Raw genomic sequence first — 19,840 nt, 5'->3', positions numbered from 1 at the left:
TAATTTCGCATCGACGCGACGCTCCGACGATATTTCATTGTCTCTTTCTTTCTGCTGGTTCGCGCCTCGTGCGTCCAATTAACACGTCTTCGGTTAATTATGCGTTCCGCTGCAAGGACACTGACACGGCCGGAATTTGGAGCACGATTTTCTGGAATCCGAACATGATGATTAGAGGATATGTGAGGATTACATTCGTTCGGTTTCATTCCTTCGTTCGATTTTTATATTACGATATAACGTAAATTACGATATATGTATCATTTATATCGTTAAATTTAGATTTATATTGTTCAATCGAATTCTTTAGACAACGCATATGCAGCAGAGATGGACGAATATCGCAGCATAATGGCACACAGGCTAGTTTCTACTTTTGAAAATCATTTCTTCCTCTCTCTTTAACGCAACTATTCAGGTTGCAATTTTATTAAAGCCATGGATTTAAAAATAGAAACTTTCATATTACAATACGTGTAATAATATATCATAACAGTATGAAATTTTCTAATTTATCGCTGTTATATAATACTTTTAACCCCCGTTTACTTCTCCAGTTAACGTGCTTCAACTTCTTTTTCCAACGTTCTTCGTTAAATGAAATTCTCAATTACCTGAAAAGCTTCGTTCTCTATAAACGAACATACGTGTTCCTTCGCAAAGAATCGATCGTTCATTATCGCAGCAACGTACATAGTTACTCGCCTCCGTCTCTCAACTACCAAAGAACTTTTAAAAGTAAAGTGGTAAGAACACAACAGAAAGAGGAGCCTTCCGTCGTGGCACTACATACGTCTAATCTTCTACGGGTAGCTTTGTAACTTGCAATTTTCTCCTACTCTGTAACCGTTTTCCCTATCACGTATTGTTCTTTCCACCTACTTAGCGGTTTGCCTCTTTCTGCCCCTGTCACTTTCAATCTTTATCTTCTTAGTTACGTTAGATTCGGTTGTAATTGCACGTATAACATTTTGAATTATTAAATCTTAGGCTAGTGTCGCACATGAAACGGCCGATTTAAAAATCTTGAAAATTACAAAACTTTTTTATCAACACTTTCTTATGTAGTTTTATGCAGTTTCTTATGTAGTTCTTTATGTAGCTTTTTATGTAGTTTTTTATATAGTTGCACCAATTCCTTGACTAAACAATGAAACCTTCGTTCCACTTATTAATCCAACTAACAAACAATCGTATCCGATTCAATGAAAGGGATATAATCCATCCGACATACCACAAGCTAAACAGAGTTACGTTATTCGACTACATAATCGACAAAGAATAGGAGAAGAAGAATAGAAGAAGAAACGGGCCAATAAGCCAAAAGTAGGAATACGTATTTATACAGTGTCGTTAGAATCTTCTTGTGAAGAAAGGAAATTTCTAGTAAGTCTGTGGAAAGAAGCTGATATTGTCGGCTGATGAAAAGAAGTCGGATTCACGAGTCTTTCGGCCTAATACGATCGAGATTCCAGCTGATGCAAGGGCCTTCCATGCAGACTTTGCGGAAGTGCGAGCGCTACGCGTTTACGTTACTTTCCTGTAGCTACGTGCCCGGCTTGCCGCTTGTCTACTTGGTCCTGATTTGATTTCGATACCCAACCGCGATCCCGTGGGAATTCGCCGTTTCCTCGCCGTGGAAAATCAGCCAGGGAAGAAGTTTCCCGGACTAGCCTTCGAATTACGAAAGCGTTCTCCGTGCTTTCCGCGTGTCTCGACGGAATCACCTGATCGAATATCAGAATCTTCCTTTTTTTCTTCGTTTCTATTGTTTCTTTCGATTAAGATGGCTGGGATATTAGTTTCCGTTACTCTTTCCTTATTTAGTTCACGTTGGATACTGAATTTTACAAATAGCGGGATTCAACTTTGCTGCCTTCTTTCATCCCCTTTTAACCGAATTGTATTTCTCTATTTGTATGGGGATGATTGGTTGGTTACGGAGTGATTAATTGATTACATAAAGATGTCGATACCGTAACTTAACAGTATCAAGGTACTAGTCTCTGTAGAAAAATGATATGTGTGTGTCATTAAAAATGTTAATTTTCAATTATATTATAATTCTTTTCCTCTTTCTCTCTTTCTCTAACATACAATTGAAGTATTTGCTTAGCATCCAATTTTACTATTCGCTGATGCTACAAGTTGCGCTATTAAGGTTCAGCGTTAAATCACATTATTGGTTCTCAATTTCAAATCACGTTAGTCGGTTGCACTGCCCCGATTGTGTAATAGTATCAGTTGGCTGCATTACTACTGAGTTGTACTACTGAATTACATTAGCAATGGCATTTTGCACGATAATTAAACCATTATTAGCAAGAAGCAATGTAAAATAAAATAATGGCAATTATCTCACTGATTGATTTTTCGTTTAACGTTCGAAATAAAAAAGATAATGGAATGCTTTTATTGAATGTTTTCGATGTGACATTGTTATTCCAAAAAGATCGATATTTTACTCAACTTCCTGGAAAGTTATTACAGGAACATAACCGGAATATTATCGCCAATTGTTATTCCATTAATTATTTTTACTTTCAGTTCCCAGCAAATTAATTTCATTTCTGCTTTTATTAACAATTAATATTATTTAAGCAAGAAAATCATATAATACATTTGATACGTTTACCTGAAATTTATTTGTAATTTATTTCAGGTTTACGCGGATGACTTCTCTGTATTTTATGGCTCTACCATAAAAATCGATTTGTTCACGCCAATAATGTGCACATTAATTTCACTTTCGTTTAGTTCAGATTTCAAGTTATTTATTTCATTTTCCTTTAGTTTAGATTTCAAGTTATTTATTTCATTTTCGTTTCATTTCGATGGATATTTTATCGATTTCCCACGGGGCTCTATTTCAATCTATGGGATCAATCACAAAAATAATAGAAGAGTGTTCGATGATACATCTTATTTAAGATAAAGTAACAAAGCAAATAAGAAATAAAATAAAGAATTCGTTTGAATAATCGCTTGAATGAAAGTCTATTTCGATAGTGTCCGATCCATTCTGATAATGTTTATGTATATTATATTATGTTACGTTCAATATTATATTTTTGTGAAATGTTCGATATTTCAAGACTTCGACAGATGAGGAACATAGTTGGCATTCGAATCAGAGTACTGGTGTAGGTTGAGAACGTTGATGGATACGGAATCGTTATGTCAGCGTTGAACGTGTGTCGTGTTCGATAGGTTACTTCGTGACAGTAATCTGTTGCATTTTACTGCCACGCAATAAAATACCTTCCATGCATCTTGTTTTACACACCGTCCAGCTGGTTGTAATGTCAAACGTACAGCGAGAAACTTTCGAGTACTGCCGCTATTTTAGTATTCTTCGAACAAATCGGCCTGGATTTATGCGAGAAGGACGGGTTACTGAAATTTTCTGATAATGTCATGTGGAACAGCGCAATAAAATTCAAGATTTCATTACGAAAAATATAGATTGGAAGGAGAGGGAATAGACACTTCTTGTAAAAGATTCAATTACAGATTATTAAATTACTAAATTAAAATGTAGAATAATTTTTCTTTTTATTGCAAGCAGAATAATAATTGAGGCAGATCATTTATCAATCAATTGAATCTAAAAGATTAAGCATTTAGCATTTAGTTACTTACGAGGGAAGTTTGGTAAACTGGAAAATTTGGAAAAATTTAGAATTTTGTATAAATGTAGTTCGTGTGATGCTAATATCAACGTGATGCGATATGAAAAGTTAAGATTTCTTTGCGGTGGTATTTTCACTCTTACGACCGCTTTTCAGCTGGAAAAAGGAATTGTTCCACTATTAGCGTCGCATAAACTACACTTGTACGAAGTTACGAATATTTTTGTATTTTCAAGCTGCCGAACTTCCTCTGTTAGAACAACTCGATATCAAAATTTCCAACAAACTAGAAAAATGAAACTTTCTGTTTTTGAGTTCAAATTTTATTTTTTTCATTTCCACTCGTTGATAAAAGGGTCAGTGCCCTTTATACAAATTTCCAGTAACGTTGCTGTCTGTTGTTCTAATATTAATTAAATGAAATTTAATATGTTAATTTTCCATTGCTGATTTTCCAGCTTCTAAATTCTAGCCCCACGTCATATTTCATTTCCATAATTAGTTATAGTTTAATCACGTATTAACATATTGCAAACTGTATTAAATGTAATATAATATAAAATAAATTATAATACAGAAAACCAGACGGGGAACAAAAGTTCGTTTAGTTATTAAAAGCTTTTCAGAAAATACTATCCGAGTAACAAGTTGTACCTTTAATGAGTAGACTATTGACGACACAGAGTAACATAATGTAAATAGCTACGAGTTTGTAAACTTGGAGCAAGATTTTTATATTTGTTACACAACGTTCAAACATTACAATTCGGTTAAGGTAATAATCAAGAAAATCTGCAGAAACAAAAATTACGTATAAAAATCAAACTGACACGTAAAATAATCTTCTAGAGTTTCAGCATTTTGCAGTACCACGTCAAAAATTCTAGAACAGCGATACTTTCAACTTCAAACTCTACTCAAAATAGTCAAAATTCTCGTTCTGCTTATCGCTTGTTCCAATAATTTTCCTCTTCATTATCTTTCCATTAACACCATTGGTTCTTCTTTTCTGCGTAACGGACAGCACAGTTTCAATTCTGAGGTACTATCTAAAGTTATGTTGCTAGTTTCCATAAATGCAAGAGCTTCAGCATGTTTCAGGCATCGGAATGCATCGTAGTAGACACTGGATACTCGCAAGTTCCATACATACGCAACGTATCGAATTACCAAGTATTTTCGAGGCTTTCGAGAAATACCTTCGACTGTGCTGTGTTCGATTACCATAGAAATACGCGCTGGAAAATCGTATCCACGTCAGTGTGCATTCTTTACAAACGCACCTGAATCGCGCATAATATCCGCTGAATATATTTACATTTATTATTCCATTTGTACCTGCTTCTTGCTACTACCTTTGATAGACAGGATCGAAAAGGTAGACAAACAAAATCTTCATTTTGGTTCGGTAGAATTATATTTCTAAAAGTACCTCTTTAAAACGATTTTTTAGTGAAAAGTAATAAATAAGGTTATTGTTAAATAAGTATTCCTTTTTTAACGATCGTTTTGATTTGTAGAAATGTGCATGAAACTGCATGATAAGTAACATAATCTTGGACATATCTCCTATATTTCTTGAAATAACCCGCTCTTTATCCTGTACAACGTACAGTCAATCACAGACTTCAATTGTATAGAAATGACGACTTTCCATACGATTTTGAATTTTTGGAAATAACAGATGATTATCAAAATCCTTTTTCGAGATTATTCTTGAAAAAAAGTCGTTTCTCAGACTACTTTCGAATAATATTTCAACAAATTTGTTCGAGAAATCGAAAATAAGTCATGAAATTCAGAACTATTTAGAAATATATTTTCTAAAAATAAAAGAAGATTGATTATGCTAAATTTATTTATTTATACATGTAATAGAGTGAAAGAATTGTGTCTATACATTGAACAGAAAAAGAAGAAAATAAGACAGTCATTGAGATACAGACCATAAGCTACGGATTGCAAAAACTAACTTTTGGATTTTTTGCCACTCTGTTTGTTCGTTTGTTTATACTCGCATCACGTAAAAACTACTGAACGGATTTTGATGGGTTTTTTCTGTTATATCTACAGTTTACAGCGCAGGAAAAAAAATAGGCTGTTTCATTTCGATCCCTTTTGTGCAAGCTGCGAAATAGCCTAGCATCACTGGATGTACGCGCTTCCATGTTTCGTAGGGACAAGCAATGATGGTTATTGTTTACGTCATGTTTGTTCTGAAATCGAACCTTTTCGTAATTTAACATTTTTACTACGAAGAGTAACTTCTAAAACTGTTGTTATAAAAATATGCAGGTATCTCATTCATAAAAATCCATCTGCCCAAAAATTGTTTTTGTCTGTAAATCGTAATTGTTTTCTCCTTAAAAATTCTGTAAAAAAGAATAGTAATAGTCCACGCGGACGAAGTGAAAGCTAGTAATTTAAAAAATCTATTACATCTCAATAACCCAGGAACTTGGAGTAAAATCTTCGATCAATATTGTTTGATAAATATCATTCAGTTAGTATCATTAATATGAAAGTGGAAATAGCTCGTACAACTTGAAATCTTTCCACAGATATAAAACTCGAGATTACAGGTTTCTTTAGTTACAGAAATTTTCATAGAGCTCGTGATACTAATTCACGCGACAAAGACCAAATCAAGTTCAAGATCATCCTCGACAGCTTTAATCACGTTCATTCCCATGTGTGAAGTAAGTAGGGAGATGCTGACGGAATCAGCTCTAACGTCGCCGGAAGTGGCTTGCAAGAGCGAAGAGGAGGGCGGTAAGGCATAAGGAAGTGGTTGTAGCTGATAGCAGGGAACGCTATGCCAATATGCGGCCCATCCGAGGGGTTAAAGGTTACCAACCAGATATCTGAGTGACTTGCAAGGTTGCAGCCTTCGCGATCGCTGCTAATCTCGTTACCCTTCAGACGGTTCACGTCCTCACCTCCGCCCTCGTTTTCCACTCACTCATCAGGTAGCTAGCTCGTGAAGCTGCTGCCTCGATAATTTTCCTTCGGCTCGATTGGCTGCTCAATTGATGATAAACTTGCGCGATCTCAAATTTTGTGTTCATCTTTGCTTTCTAATAGCTTCGTCAGGATGACTTGATAAGAACTTTGAAACGACTCCATAACTGTGATTGCCTCGATATTTTCTTCTTTCTGTGGCTTTACGATTTCTAAACGAGTATGATTTCCTTTACAGAAAAAATTGGCAAGCTTCATTTACTGTGACGATCATAAAGTGTTTATGGTGTAACTATCTTGCAAGGACTACTGGATTCAAAGGAAAATAATTTCACTGGACTAAATTAATAAAAACACTATCGTTCATAAAAATCTGCTTTGTAAACACCGCTTGTGTTGGGTGAACACATTGCACAGATTTTCCATTGCGATGCATTATATTTTTAGATCAAACGATTATCAACTACTTGCCCGGAAAAACTTTTCCGATTGAACACTTTTTTTTTTACCAAGTATGGTAAAGTACGAAGCAAAAATATCTGACAATCGTCTCGTTTTTTATAGGAATTTTATTAATAAACGTCAATGAAAAGCTTCGACGACACAAAATACTTTTCTAATCAACCTTCATGAAAGTTTCACAGAACACTGCAGTTCGAACACCAAAAAAACGAGCAAAAGAAACTGCAATCGAGGGAACGTATCGTGGCAGCCTTCAATCACGGATCCATCAGCTACTCATGGTGAACTGCTCTCAGTCGATCATCGCTTAAAAACAAACCAATCTTACGGTTTATCTTGAAACCGAACAAAATAGGTCAAATGAGAACTATAAAATGGTGTATGGCATAAAGACGAAATAGAAGAAGAAAAAGAAGAATTTCTTGTGACCTTTTTTTCTGATCTCAACATCCTACACTACATCATTCTAAAATGCTTGTAGTCTAATTAATCTGTCAAATACAGCTGATCGTATGGGACCACGAGGTCGCAGTAATGTCAAAGAGCTCGTCAAACCTTCCTGGCAACGTCCAATCAATGGCGTCGAGACGCTTGCAAGACCACAGAGGAAAATGTCCAAAGAAAACATGTCACGAAATGTTCCTTCCTATATACGCTTTTATCGTGCAACTGTTTTTACCATGTTCGTGCTTTTCTTTGTTAAATAAGCAGAAGATACGAATAACGAAAATCGAAAAGAATGAGCATAATTGACGGAATTGTATTCGTCATTTGGTTTTCGCAGAAAGTAGAATCTTTTGTGCGGTTTTCTTATATTTGGTATACACAGTGGCTATACAGAAAATATTTGTACATTTTCTGTTTATTTTATGAAGCGTTCTTTTATCAGATTTCACATTTTATTTTTATAGCGGAAAACTTTCGTAGTTATGTGAAAGTACTAGTAAATGATATCATATCGTTTATGTAGTACTAATAGCTGCAGCAATTAGGAAATAAGATTTGTTAATTTCTTAAAGAAAACCTTAAAATTTCTAATTCGAATTTTCTAGCTTGCCATTTCATATTAATTGCTTCCTATTAAAATGTTTCAAATAAACGATGCTTTGCAAACTTTCTGACCAAATTGGTTGGTGTACGAATACTTTGCATAGCCAAAGCATACTATTATGCGTCTACACTTATTTTATGCGACAAACTTAATTTAAACTCCAACTGTGCCTCGTGCAGCTTAATTTTAAGTAACTCGATGAGAACCGGTGTATTATACATGGTAAAGCTATCGGTACAATCAGCTACAGTCTAAATTTGTAGAAAGTAAAAAATAAATATAACTATTTCGAATCTAAAACGATACCATAATTATAAGCAATTCTTATAAAATTCTCTTAAAATTATTCTTATAATTCGTTATAAAAATTTGTGCCATTCAAATAATTCATATTTTGATGTTGAACTTCAAGATTAACGAATTCTATTGAAATGCAGATAAAAAGTACATAGATTAAGGTATCATTTGGAAATATTTCATTAAAGTAATTCAAACAAAAAATGATTTGAAGGTTTTTCACTGAAATGGTGGAAAACAAAGATTGGAATTTGACGTAAATTTTGCGGAAGTACACTTTTATGTTTCAAAACTATGTTTTATGATTTCATTAATGGCTTCATATTTCCTGAAGAATTTTCCATTAACTAAGTGGTTATTACTATAACTGCCTTTTGACCATTATCTCGTTCTCTTTTCAGCAAAATCGCAATTTTGAAAGTAGCTTTTTATTTATTGGCTATTTCTGTTTTTACTGAAGATATTTCCGTATTTTTTACGATATAGTCAACCTTTTCTCTAATTAAATTTTAAATTTTACGCGAGTTATTTATTAAAGTTAGTAAAATAAATATCATAAAATACATGCAGTTATATTATAATTTTTACAATTTTTAAATTTTTCGGGCGATTAGTCAACAACTTATGCAAAATTCTAGTTTTTTCGTTCACTATATATACACATATAAATTTGTTTCCATATATTACATATAAGGTGTCATCAGAGACAAATATTGCTTTTGTTCATTTGCAACGCAGACGCGAATGTTCAACATCGACGAATAAAAGTACCGTGTAATTTAATTTAGTTTAATGTATTCTATAACACGGAGATTTATAGCGGTAATATCTTCTTAATCAATGTCAGTAAAGTCTAACACAGATATTGCGTTAAAATCGATGCCCTAATCTTCGCTGAGATTCACAACGAATCATGTGGAATCCGGTTTCCCGGAAGGCTAAATCCCATTAGTTCCGTAGTCTAATTTCCATGTGGTTCCCAACGTTAATTCCAATTTGCATAGCCGTTTACGCAAAAGACGCATGACGTAAAGTGTATTAAAATCGATCGGAGAAAAAATATCAGCTAAATTGGTACTAAGCTTCATGTAGAATATTAAACGATACATTACACAAATAATTCTTCTGTACGTAATTATTTCACATTAATAAATGTAATTAGCAAAAAATGGAACTAAGTTCTTACGTATTTTTCCACGCTGAACGCCAATTTGTAATCTGATCTTCTTCCTTACCCATAGCTTTCTCAATTTTATGTGATTCCATTGTTTCTTTAATAATTCCGACACATTTGCACGCATCTCGATTATTTAATATCGAAAATAAATATTAGGTTGTCCGAAAAGTTTCTTTCGTTTTATAAGGAAATAATAGACGCACAATGTTTTTTGTTTTATATTAGTTTATTGAATTATGCACGAACATAATAATAGAAATATAACGAAATGGATCATACCTGATTTCATAACATAATATAAAACAGAAATTGTTGTTCATCTATTATCATCTTATGAAACGAAAGAAACTTTTCGGACAACCTAATACATAGTATTTTTTTCACACAATAGTATCTACTAAACTCTAGATTCTACATAGTAGGAATATCAAGATCATTCCTACGCGTTTCCCCGACATTTTCACCGAGGAATGGAGCAACAACATTTTTCTTCCACCTAACTCGTTTCCGGCAAAGTTTCAGGCGTTAACATTTCGCGTATTCGTACTTGTGCACGTAGTTAAACACTCGCTTATCGTCGACGTTCAACTAGCACGCGGTAAAATGTATACACGAGACGATATGAATGCAGTTAGTACCGTGTGTTGTCCCGAGACTCGAGAGGTACACGTTAACAGGATACACAAACGTGTTAGCGCGCAACGGGCAAAGGTGACTAAGACAGTTTCATAGTTCTACGATCAGTTGGTTCAATTAATAATATGTTATTAACCATTGTCAAGGGGCTCATTTGCGAAAGTTAATGGATCTGCCTATAATTTCGCGCTGAAACGGCAAATGACAAGCTTTCCGATATGTTTGCAACTTTGCTCCAGCGACGGTTCCTTTCCCGTTGACAAATTCGTAAGACTTCAGCGCGATTTCCAAATATTATCCGATAATCCGTACGTGATGCGCACTGTACGATGAAATTTAAGTGGATGGAAATTTTAGAAAGAATTTCTACTCGTGAGATTTTCGATTAATTTACAAAGAAGTATTCGAGCAAGTATCAAGTATTTTCCAATCAAGTGTATTCGTATCAGACTCTATGTGTCTCATTTTCATAGTATCAAATTTTTATAGACATTTGAAAATATTAGGTTGTCCGAAAAGTTCCTTTCGTTCTATAAGGAAATAATAGACGCACAATGTTTTTTGTTTTATATTAGTTTATTGAATTATGCACGAACATAATAGTAGAAATGCTACCAAATGGATCATGCATAATTCAAGAAAATAATATAAAACAGAAATTGTTGTTCATTTATTATCACCTTATGAAACGAAAGAAATTTTTTGAACAACCTAATACAAGCAAATAATATGGAATTTAATATTGGATTCAATTAAGCAGAAACATGTAAATGCTATCGTAAATACAATGATACATAAATATTTATGATGGCTACTGCATGTGGATAGTATTTATTTATTTTGAGGTAAATTAATGGAATGGAACCGATTGCAAAAACGACTGGAACTAAAAAAATGATCGCGTCACAATGCTTCTCCTATGTTACGATTAACAATTAAATCGAAACCAAGTACCAAGGTGATAATATCGGTAATCGGTGCGCAACATCAAACACAACGTTATAGGAAGTGGACTGACGAAAATCGAAACTGATCCCGTTCGGGCATATCGCATAATCAAACCACGGCCAATTGTTCGCCATTCCGTAATAACCCGCATATTCATCGAAATAACAATCTCGCATTGGCGGAAAGTTTCGTGGAAACTCGAGCTCGTTTGCCACATTTTCGACAGGAATCCGTGGACGTTTCGAGCGTTCAACGATGAAACGAGGCGACACCGATTCGAGTGATGGAGGCGCGACGTGCAACAGCCAACGAGCCGATCACGTTTATCGATCGTTGATATTGATCGATCAGTCGTCGTCTCGAATTTCGCGGGCTGTTTGTAATTAAAAGGTTTTCCCCTGTTGGAACAACGCGAAATTAACGAGCTGTCGGGTTAATTAACTCGCAGCACGTTCTACCGATGATTATTGGATCCATAACCATCCGAGAACTTCGTTACGTTCGAATTTTCTGCCTGCATTTTTCATCCATATTTTCAACTTTCGTGAAATGCTGATCATGTTTCGTAATTCTGTATTTACGGTTTTGCTTCCTATACTTAGTGTATTCCTCAGCCGTGTTATTGGAAAGTAGACGAGAATTTTGATAGAATTTCGAAGAATCTTTTAATAATAAATTTTCAACGCTTTCAGTTTTCTCGCCTTGCACAACATGAAAGGCTGTTATATCTTTCTTCTGGCAATTTTTGTCCCTTACAGTTTTCTAGATAGCTTATCTCACCATCTTCTCGTAAAACGTTTCATTTTCGGTATTCCTCGATTTTTCCAGATAGTGCGAACGACCCACCTGAAGCTACCAAAAAATTTGAAACTCTCGTAACTAGACGAAATTGAACTTTCCTTCGTTCGTTTCTCGCTGCCTGCGTTCGTTCTTACGCGGCTCATAAATGAGACGTTCAAATTTCAGAAGATCGCTTCGGAAAACGGTCCGCCGGCCTTTATAGGCTACTAAAAACCTTGAGAAGCAGTAAAAAGGTTGTCGAAGAACAGCGTCTCTTCGTTCCATGGATTCTTCGGGAATCGTATGGGCATTTTCGATGGATGCTTGAAACGCGATAGAAAGAACCATGAAAATCCTGCTTATAATATAGTTATCATGGACTTTCTGCAGCACATTTTCTTTGGAATTCCTCGAACTTCATGGATACTACGTGTTCCGTATCGTAAAAATAAACCGACACTCAACACGCTTATTCTGGCTAAACTCTGAAATATTTATTGTATATAAAGTTTATGTATATATATGCACAACTTGGAATAAAAAATAATAAAATTCAAATATGTATAACACATGTATGTTTTTGTTCTATAACATATGTGGCGGCACTCGACTTGCCAACAGCTTCACGACACAATCATAATGTCATCAAAGCATAAGGCCGGCATGCCTAATGTGCCATCGATATCCCTACGGTCCTTCCGCCGAATATTCGGAAGAACGCGTACGCGGCAACGATTCGGACGTTTAACGAACACGCGCATAGTGGGGATATCGAGCGGCAACAAAAGAAAAGAATCTGTCCAAAGATTCATTCGGTTTTGAACAGCGAAGTGCGAAGGGTCAAGTGTAACAGCGAAGCAAACATAGTTAAAAAGCGAGGGTTGTTGATTGTTGATTGTTAAATAAATTATATTGTTGAACATCGAGAGTATTTCTTGGGCACCTTACATCTAACACCACCTCACATATAACAATATTTCCAAAATTACTATTTACAATACTACCATTTACACGTTCTGCTCAAAAGTTTTATTCAACAGGTTCTTTTGTATTCGAAGTGAAATAAATATATTAAAAAATAGATATATTAAAATATATTAAAAAGCGCTTTATATATGATGATAACCCACTGTAGAATCATAGGTGAACTTTGTTAGAATGTTACACGGTACAATTGTGATCGATATATAATCCATATATAATCACGTCAGTGAATAAAATTTACGGTATTAAGAGCAATATGCTAAGCAATTTATATACGAGACTCACCATTAATAACGTGTACGTTGACGCTGGCCCTCTCTGCCACAGTGGGCACGCAACTGTAGTTCCCAGAGTCGCTTGGTTTTGCATGGGTGATCCTCAATCTGTAATAGAATGAAAAACTAACATTCGTTTCAAGCAAAATATTGCTCTCTATTATTCATTAAGCGCAACTTGTAACTTTATTAGTCTTATCTGACATTTACGATTACGTATTAATACATAGTAACCAGTATATGTATCCTGTAAAATTACTTGCTAGAAATTGCTTCCTTTTCCTTAATATATTATATTTATTGTGTACAGCTCGATATGCACTTTTATTGCGTGTGAGTGAAATAAATGTTTGAAAAAAGTTTCTGTAATAATATGATTAGAACTGATTACGTTGCAGTAGTATTTTCATATGATCACAGAAATCTGATAGCGCGGGAATGAAACGTGGAATCTGGTAAAAAGAATGCTTAATCGAAAATTAAGGGTATGTACAAACAGCATTTGCAGTCACCGTAATTGTAAAAATAACACGAAATATCCTGCAATATCTTTTCTCAAACCACTCGTATCTAGTTCCAAATCAAGCAAACGATCAATCGCGTAATTTGACTGTCATTCGCTTCCGATGTAATTATCGCTCCAATACACAAAAACATGTCAGACGCATAAATTTGACCGAGCCATTGCATATGAATGATAGAAATGGCTTTAATTTCGTGAGTGGTCATCGATACGCGGTTCCGGCGCTGGGTTATACGTATATGAAATAATTGATGACGAAATTAACAATGAAGCATCGATGATCTAGCGGCTATTAATCGACGATAAATAGCGCTTGCGGTACGATTAATCCTCCTCCCTGTGTCCACTTCCTACCTCTCTAGTATGAAAAATACATGCGTTTCATGATTCAATTTCACGGGCCATTCATCAACTGAAAATTTAATTACTTCATAGTAATTCATTGCTATACGAACTACCGTAATTACTGTTAAAATCCACTGAGTATTTTTCCATCAGTCAGAAATAAATCGTGAATCAAATACAAGTACTTCCTGCTTCTAAATGATAAACTTCGGTTGGCTAGATGCTTATGACTTGAACGATAGTACATTTGATTAATTTGAGCAGCGTGTTTCCGCCGCTGGTAGTCATTAGATCGTACACGACTGTTTTTTTTTAAATATAATTTCTCATCGAGGTTTACTTGCAAGAAATTTTTTTACTTTACATTTATAATTATCGCCGTGAGAGGCCTGATGGTGTGGGTATTTCTCCATAAAAAGAATTAACATGTATCGAACAAAAATTAAATACCGTGGAGCATTCTTCCGTTTCCTTGGAAGAGAAACAAACATAGATGAAAGTCGTTTTTGTTTTGCACAATGGTGAATGTAATAATATTATTGAAAGTAATAAACACAGCGATATACAGAATCAGATATCCAGGTTTAAAAATGGATTTTTATTACATTCAATCCATTTTTTTTAAATAATAGAAGGGAAATCAATTAACAAGGAAACATATTTCTGACGACAAACATTTTATCAAGTATTTGTTGTCACATATGCACGTTTGATCTGATTGTTAGTAAAATACAATGTGTAACAATTAATAAATATGAATCAGTGAATACTGACTAAAAAATGTATATCTATGTATAGTCAATGTATATCGAAAATCGTTTTATGGTATACAGAAAAGATAACAAGCAAACCCTATTTGCTTCGATATTTCACAATTTTTATTCAAAGAGTTAAAATTGTTTTAATGGAATATTGAGAATCAAAGCAATTTGGAAATTAAGTATAATCGGACGGAATTTGCTTGTCCCGAAACCATAACCAGCTAACTCAAACCATTTGCCTCCGAGTACTGTTAGTAGCATACTGAACATTTTTTGATTTTTGAATTTTTAAGATCTTTCCATGTTTAGGCTCTTGGCCAAATATGTATTTATATTTATAAACCGTGGACTTTATGGACTTCAAAACAGCATTCGAATGCTTTCGTTTCGTTATACGTACTTAGGTGTGATAAATGTTGTGCAATTTGTTTACACGGTGAATTTTTCTTTAACTTTACGTACATTTAGTGACTATATATATGATAGTACGGACGCAATTTGTTTCAACAAATCGCAATCTATCGTACAATTTTTACATGATGAATTATTTTCTACTACGGCATTCGGATATTTTCGTCATTTGCTGTACACGTTAAATTAAATTACATTTTGTGGTGTCACATAGCATGAGCAGGCAACAATATAAGTGAAAATCATTATACAACGGTTGTCAGAAACAGCGGAGCGTCATAGACAAGTTCGTCGTAAAATAAATCCAACAATCATGTTCACCTAAGTGTAGTTTCCCAATGGCAGCGTTGTACATCATTCTTTTCAGGCTCGTAATAATAATAGCCCAAAACACTTCCCTGACGCAACATAATACCTTGGTGCGCATTGACGTTAAAGGAGCAGTATGTCGGTTGTAAGTAAAATAAATAGTCCCTTTGGGAAAGCATTTTCGTATTTTCGTATCTCCTTCTAACTAATACGATTGAGAAATCGTGGATCAGTCGCGAAATTTGAAGTGTTAACAACGTTTATTGCATTAGATTGTTTAAAAGATTCATCGCGCTTTTGTTATAAATTTCTATTAAACAACGAAACGTTTGAACAAATACTGTTCTTTGTTGGGTACCAAAGAAAATTAAAAAGAGACAAATGAAAAGAGTATTCAAAATGCCGAATTCTTTAATAAAAACAGCTTTATCTCTTTCTTTCACAGACATGAAACGCTCGAATGTAATTCGAGGAGCCTTTCGAACAACAGCAAATAATTCCATGTTAAATGCACAGTGCGGTAGTCGGATTATAGGACGATGGAACTTGTAAAGAAATTTCGGCAACTTGCTTCCAATAGATTATCGATTAATCATTTACTTGCTGCATTTTACTACTCAGTTTCATCGTGTAGTATAGTAACATATCGCACCCTTGAGGCCAATAACGGCCGTTTAAAAGTTGCCTAACAGCGTCCCAGTTGTAGTTGCTGCAACCGAAGAGGCCTTAAGAAATAATTATCTTAATGCTTCAGGGACCAAACTGTATCTAGTCTTGATAAACTCCCTCAAGTAATGGAGAAGAATTACACGGCAAGATACGTATTAATGCCGGACTTCTGTTTCTGTTCGCGTTTGTATTTTATGAACAATAACGTTATTCGCTTTTTGTCATTGTTACTATCATAGGAATGATAGAATTTTTATTAAGCGAGTGAAACGTGTTTGAAACCAGAGCAATAGAAGGCAATAAGGATATATGTAGTTCAGAGTGTTACAGATATGAGAATGCCTGAGGTCATGGTGTGAATGAAGAGTGTACGGCCATCCAGGGGTTTGGGTAGACATGTCTGGATGTCTCCTAGGAATGTCGCCTGGAAATGTCTGCATCGAGTGAAAAAGATAGGGAAATAGAGAGAATAAAAAAAGAGGAGGAGGGAGAAAGAATGAGCTTTCGAGAAAGTATATTGGATGGTTTGATCGAACATATCAAGGGCTAGGTATGAATTTTAAATTATATAATAATCAGAAATAATAGATAAAAATAAATTATATAATAATAGAAATAATAAAAAGAATAAAATATAAAGGAAAGTTGTGCAGTACCGACTGTTATACTTTTTTGCATAAGATTATTTCTATCTATCTAATAATAGACAAATAAGGTATCATAGATACAAATTTAGAAGATACAGATTACGTCTGCGATTTTGTAAAGAAAAATAGGAAGACCGCTCTCAACTGGTGCGTTAATCCAAACGATGCGCACGAAAATCTCTTGCCAAAGAGAATCCGCCGAATACGAGAGTCAGAAACTCTTTTATCCGGGACCATAACTTTTCCTCTGTTCGTGTGTATTACGTCTTAGCAGTACAACGTGTCTCAGCACGTGGTATGATTCCAGTCGGTCCTCAGATGATAGAGGAAACAGGGTAGTCCTTTGTCAGGCAGCCTGTGCACCGTGAAGACGCATCGGGCATGCTCTGCATTTCTAGCCGACCCTTGTAAGCCCTGGCGCTTGTGTGTCGCGGGAATATTGCAGTCAGGCTGCGTCTGTTTTTGGACGTGATTGACGATTGTCAGGCTGGCGTTTCACGTCGATGAATTTACGACGAGGATCACCCTGCAGCCGACCTCCACCAGAGCCACGGCCTCAAGAAGCAGAAATTAATTGTCTAGTGGCTGACATTGCGTGCGACGCGTTCTTCCTGTCTCGGGCAAGCCAGATTCCCTGTGTCGAATTGTCACCCAGATATTTACACGTCTAACGTGGCGGCTACGAGTTGATCAACGAGTATAATTTTGACGGATGGCGTCGAAGCTAACGCCACAGATCAGCTTCGGAATACCGACTCTGTAAAACTGTAATTTATGGGTTCAATGTGCTTACCGATAATATCAGTTCTACTGAAAACGAATTCGTATTTGGATATTATTTCTCAGTGACGCATCCCTAATTTTTAATCCAAATTTTTTAATGAATATTTATAAAATAGTTAAGAAGAAACGGATTTCCATATGATAATCAGAGTAACGCGTGTTCGTAGTAATTAAGGTTCTACTGTATGTACTGTATGTAGAACGTTTAGACTATATAGACAAGTCAGTGCTGAATCTTTATTATTCGAACTACGGTTGAGCACAATTTCCATAATATACATTCAAATATTCTTACAATAAATATATTCCTAGTGAATATGGATAATATATTGAAGTATGTAATTATTGTTTGCACGCAAAATAAATTTTATTTATCAAAGGAGAAGCAGTTGAAATCCTAACAGTTATATCCTGTTATTCGAACTAACAAGAAGAGATGGAAGGGACCTGTTCAGATAAACGAGTTCTGCTGTACTGTCCTTCTCCGTAGTTAACCGGAATAGATTTGAAGGTAGGTATTGCGTCTCGTATGATGAATATACTTGTTTCGCTTTTGAAAGTTGGCGCAAGTGATTAGTTTACTTGATTCGTATACGAATGTGTTAAATAATGACTGTAGTTTCGATAAGTGAATTTAGATGTACGGTCAGGTAAATTCGGTTCAGTGCAGCGAATATAGATGTTTTGTTCTAGTTTTGAGATTGAAAGCTTATCTATGTTTAGGTTATGCATTCAACCAGTTAATCTATTGATCAATATCTGAGCAATGTTGCTGAGTTCGGACTAGGATACAGATTGCTTTTGGCGTCAGTGACGCATATCCTTTCGATTTTGAAACCAGCTACCACTAGCAAGAAAGTGTATCTTCGGTTTATCTATTTATCATGATAATGATTAATAATCCAATGAATTTTCATTATACTATCTTCTATCTCAAATTCAATACGAAGATTGATTTATTAAAAATTCGATTAAATTATAATACTCCAACTGTTGAAATACAACGATATTAATCGCATACAGATGAGGTGATTGATCGAACGGATTCTTCCCTTCGTTGCCCAGCGATATCCCCACTAGCGTACGTTCTTAGATGTACCGCGGCGGCTGGCGCGTGCATGCTCTTCTGAGAATTCGGCGGAAGAAGCGTAAAGATATGGATGGAACATTGGGCACGACGGTGTCGCGCCTTGACGGCGTAACGCTTTGTATCGAGAAGCTGCTAGGAGGTTCCGTGGTACCTGCCGCCACACAGCATCTACACAGGTCACACTCATTACTGCATAGAGAGTGGGGTTCAAAACCTTTTCAAGGGCCATGGGTCATTAAGTCAGTCAGTCTGAGAATAACTAGCCAACTGTCTACATTCCACAACATTCACTTATATTTCCTGTAATTTTTGTTTAATAAATATCACATAATATTATTTCAACACAAACATTGTGTCTTCCACAGATTATTAATCTTAATTCCGAGATTAAATTCTAACACCAACAAATATTTATTACTATACAGAACTATAGAATAGAAATTGAACTATCTTCCTAAACTCAGAAAGTCAACAAAAACGGACTATTACGCGTGATTTTCATATACATGGAATACCAATTGATAATATCAGGATTGATAATCTCGAAAGAAAATATATTTCTTCGTTTCATATTAGTAGCAATTGCCATTATAATAGCAAAATAACTCACTAACGAAAGTGAGAGAAACGTACCTCGACGTGAGGGCATCGCTCCACTCGGTTTCGACAGCGATGCGAGGTTCGCCGTTTACGTCGTTTTCCGAATGCGGAGATGTTACTACTGGTTGACTACCACGGTACCAAGCCACTGTGCCTAAATCGTGAGGTCCTTGAGACATTAGACAAGTGAGCGTGAGAAGACTGCCGGTTTTCACGTAAATATCCGACGGGCCACTTATTCTGGCTCGTGCCTCTGTAAACAAAAATTATTTCACTCGATTAATCATTTGCTTTTATGATTAAGATAAATATCGTTATCTTATTCTACATAATTTCATGTATTCCTTGGAGATTCTGATATTCATGACGAACGTTACCATTAACACGGCAACATTATAATTCATTATTAAGTATGTGCTTCGTCAACTGAATCTCGGTCACATCTTAAACTTTCAACATCGTACGACGTAACTGCAGAGCGGTTACAGGATGTAACGAT

General features: G+C 35.3%; 1 protein-coding gene and 1 long non-coding RNA gene across 2 annotated transcripts in view; one reads left to right on the top strand and one right to left on the bottom strand.

The window, feature by feature from the left end:
* LOC117243298 overlaps positions 1 to 7,264 on the top strand; it is a 64,541-nt gene extending 57,277 nt beyond the window's left edge. Inside the window, exon 3 of the long non-coding RNA XR_004495432.1 lies at positions 6,231 to 7,264. This is a non-coding gene — a long non-coding RNA (uncharacterized LOC117243298). The remainder of the gene's footprint in view (positions 1 to 6,230) is intronic.
* Positions 1 to 19,840, bottom strand: part of LOC117243296 (zwei Ig domain protein zig-8-like) — a 442,015-nt gene that overhangs the window by 19,699 nt on the left and 402,476 nt on the right. Inside the window, exons 5-6 of the mRNA XM_033510659.1 lie at positions 19,375 to 19,594; positions 13,214 to 13,311 (exon numbers count right to left, since the gene is read on the bottom strand). Of these exons, the coding sequence (XP_033366550.1) occupies positions 13,214 to 13,311; positions 19,375 to 19,594 (318 nt within the window). The remainder of the gene's footprint in view (positions 1 to 13,213; positions 13,312 to 19,374; positions 19,595 to 19,840) is intronic.

This window comes from Bombus vosnesenskii, unplaced genomic scaffold, assembly GCF_011952255.1.
Source record: "Bombus vosnesenskii isolate JDL3184/JDL3185 unplaced genomic scaffold, Bvos_JDL3184-5_v1.1 scf7180000013265, whole genome shotgun sequence".
Lineage (NCBI taxonomy): Eukaryota > Metazoa > Arthropoda > Insecta > Hymenoptera > Apidae > Bombus > Bombus vosnesenskii.
This window is presented reverse-complemented; position numbering and strand designations above follow the sequence as displayed.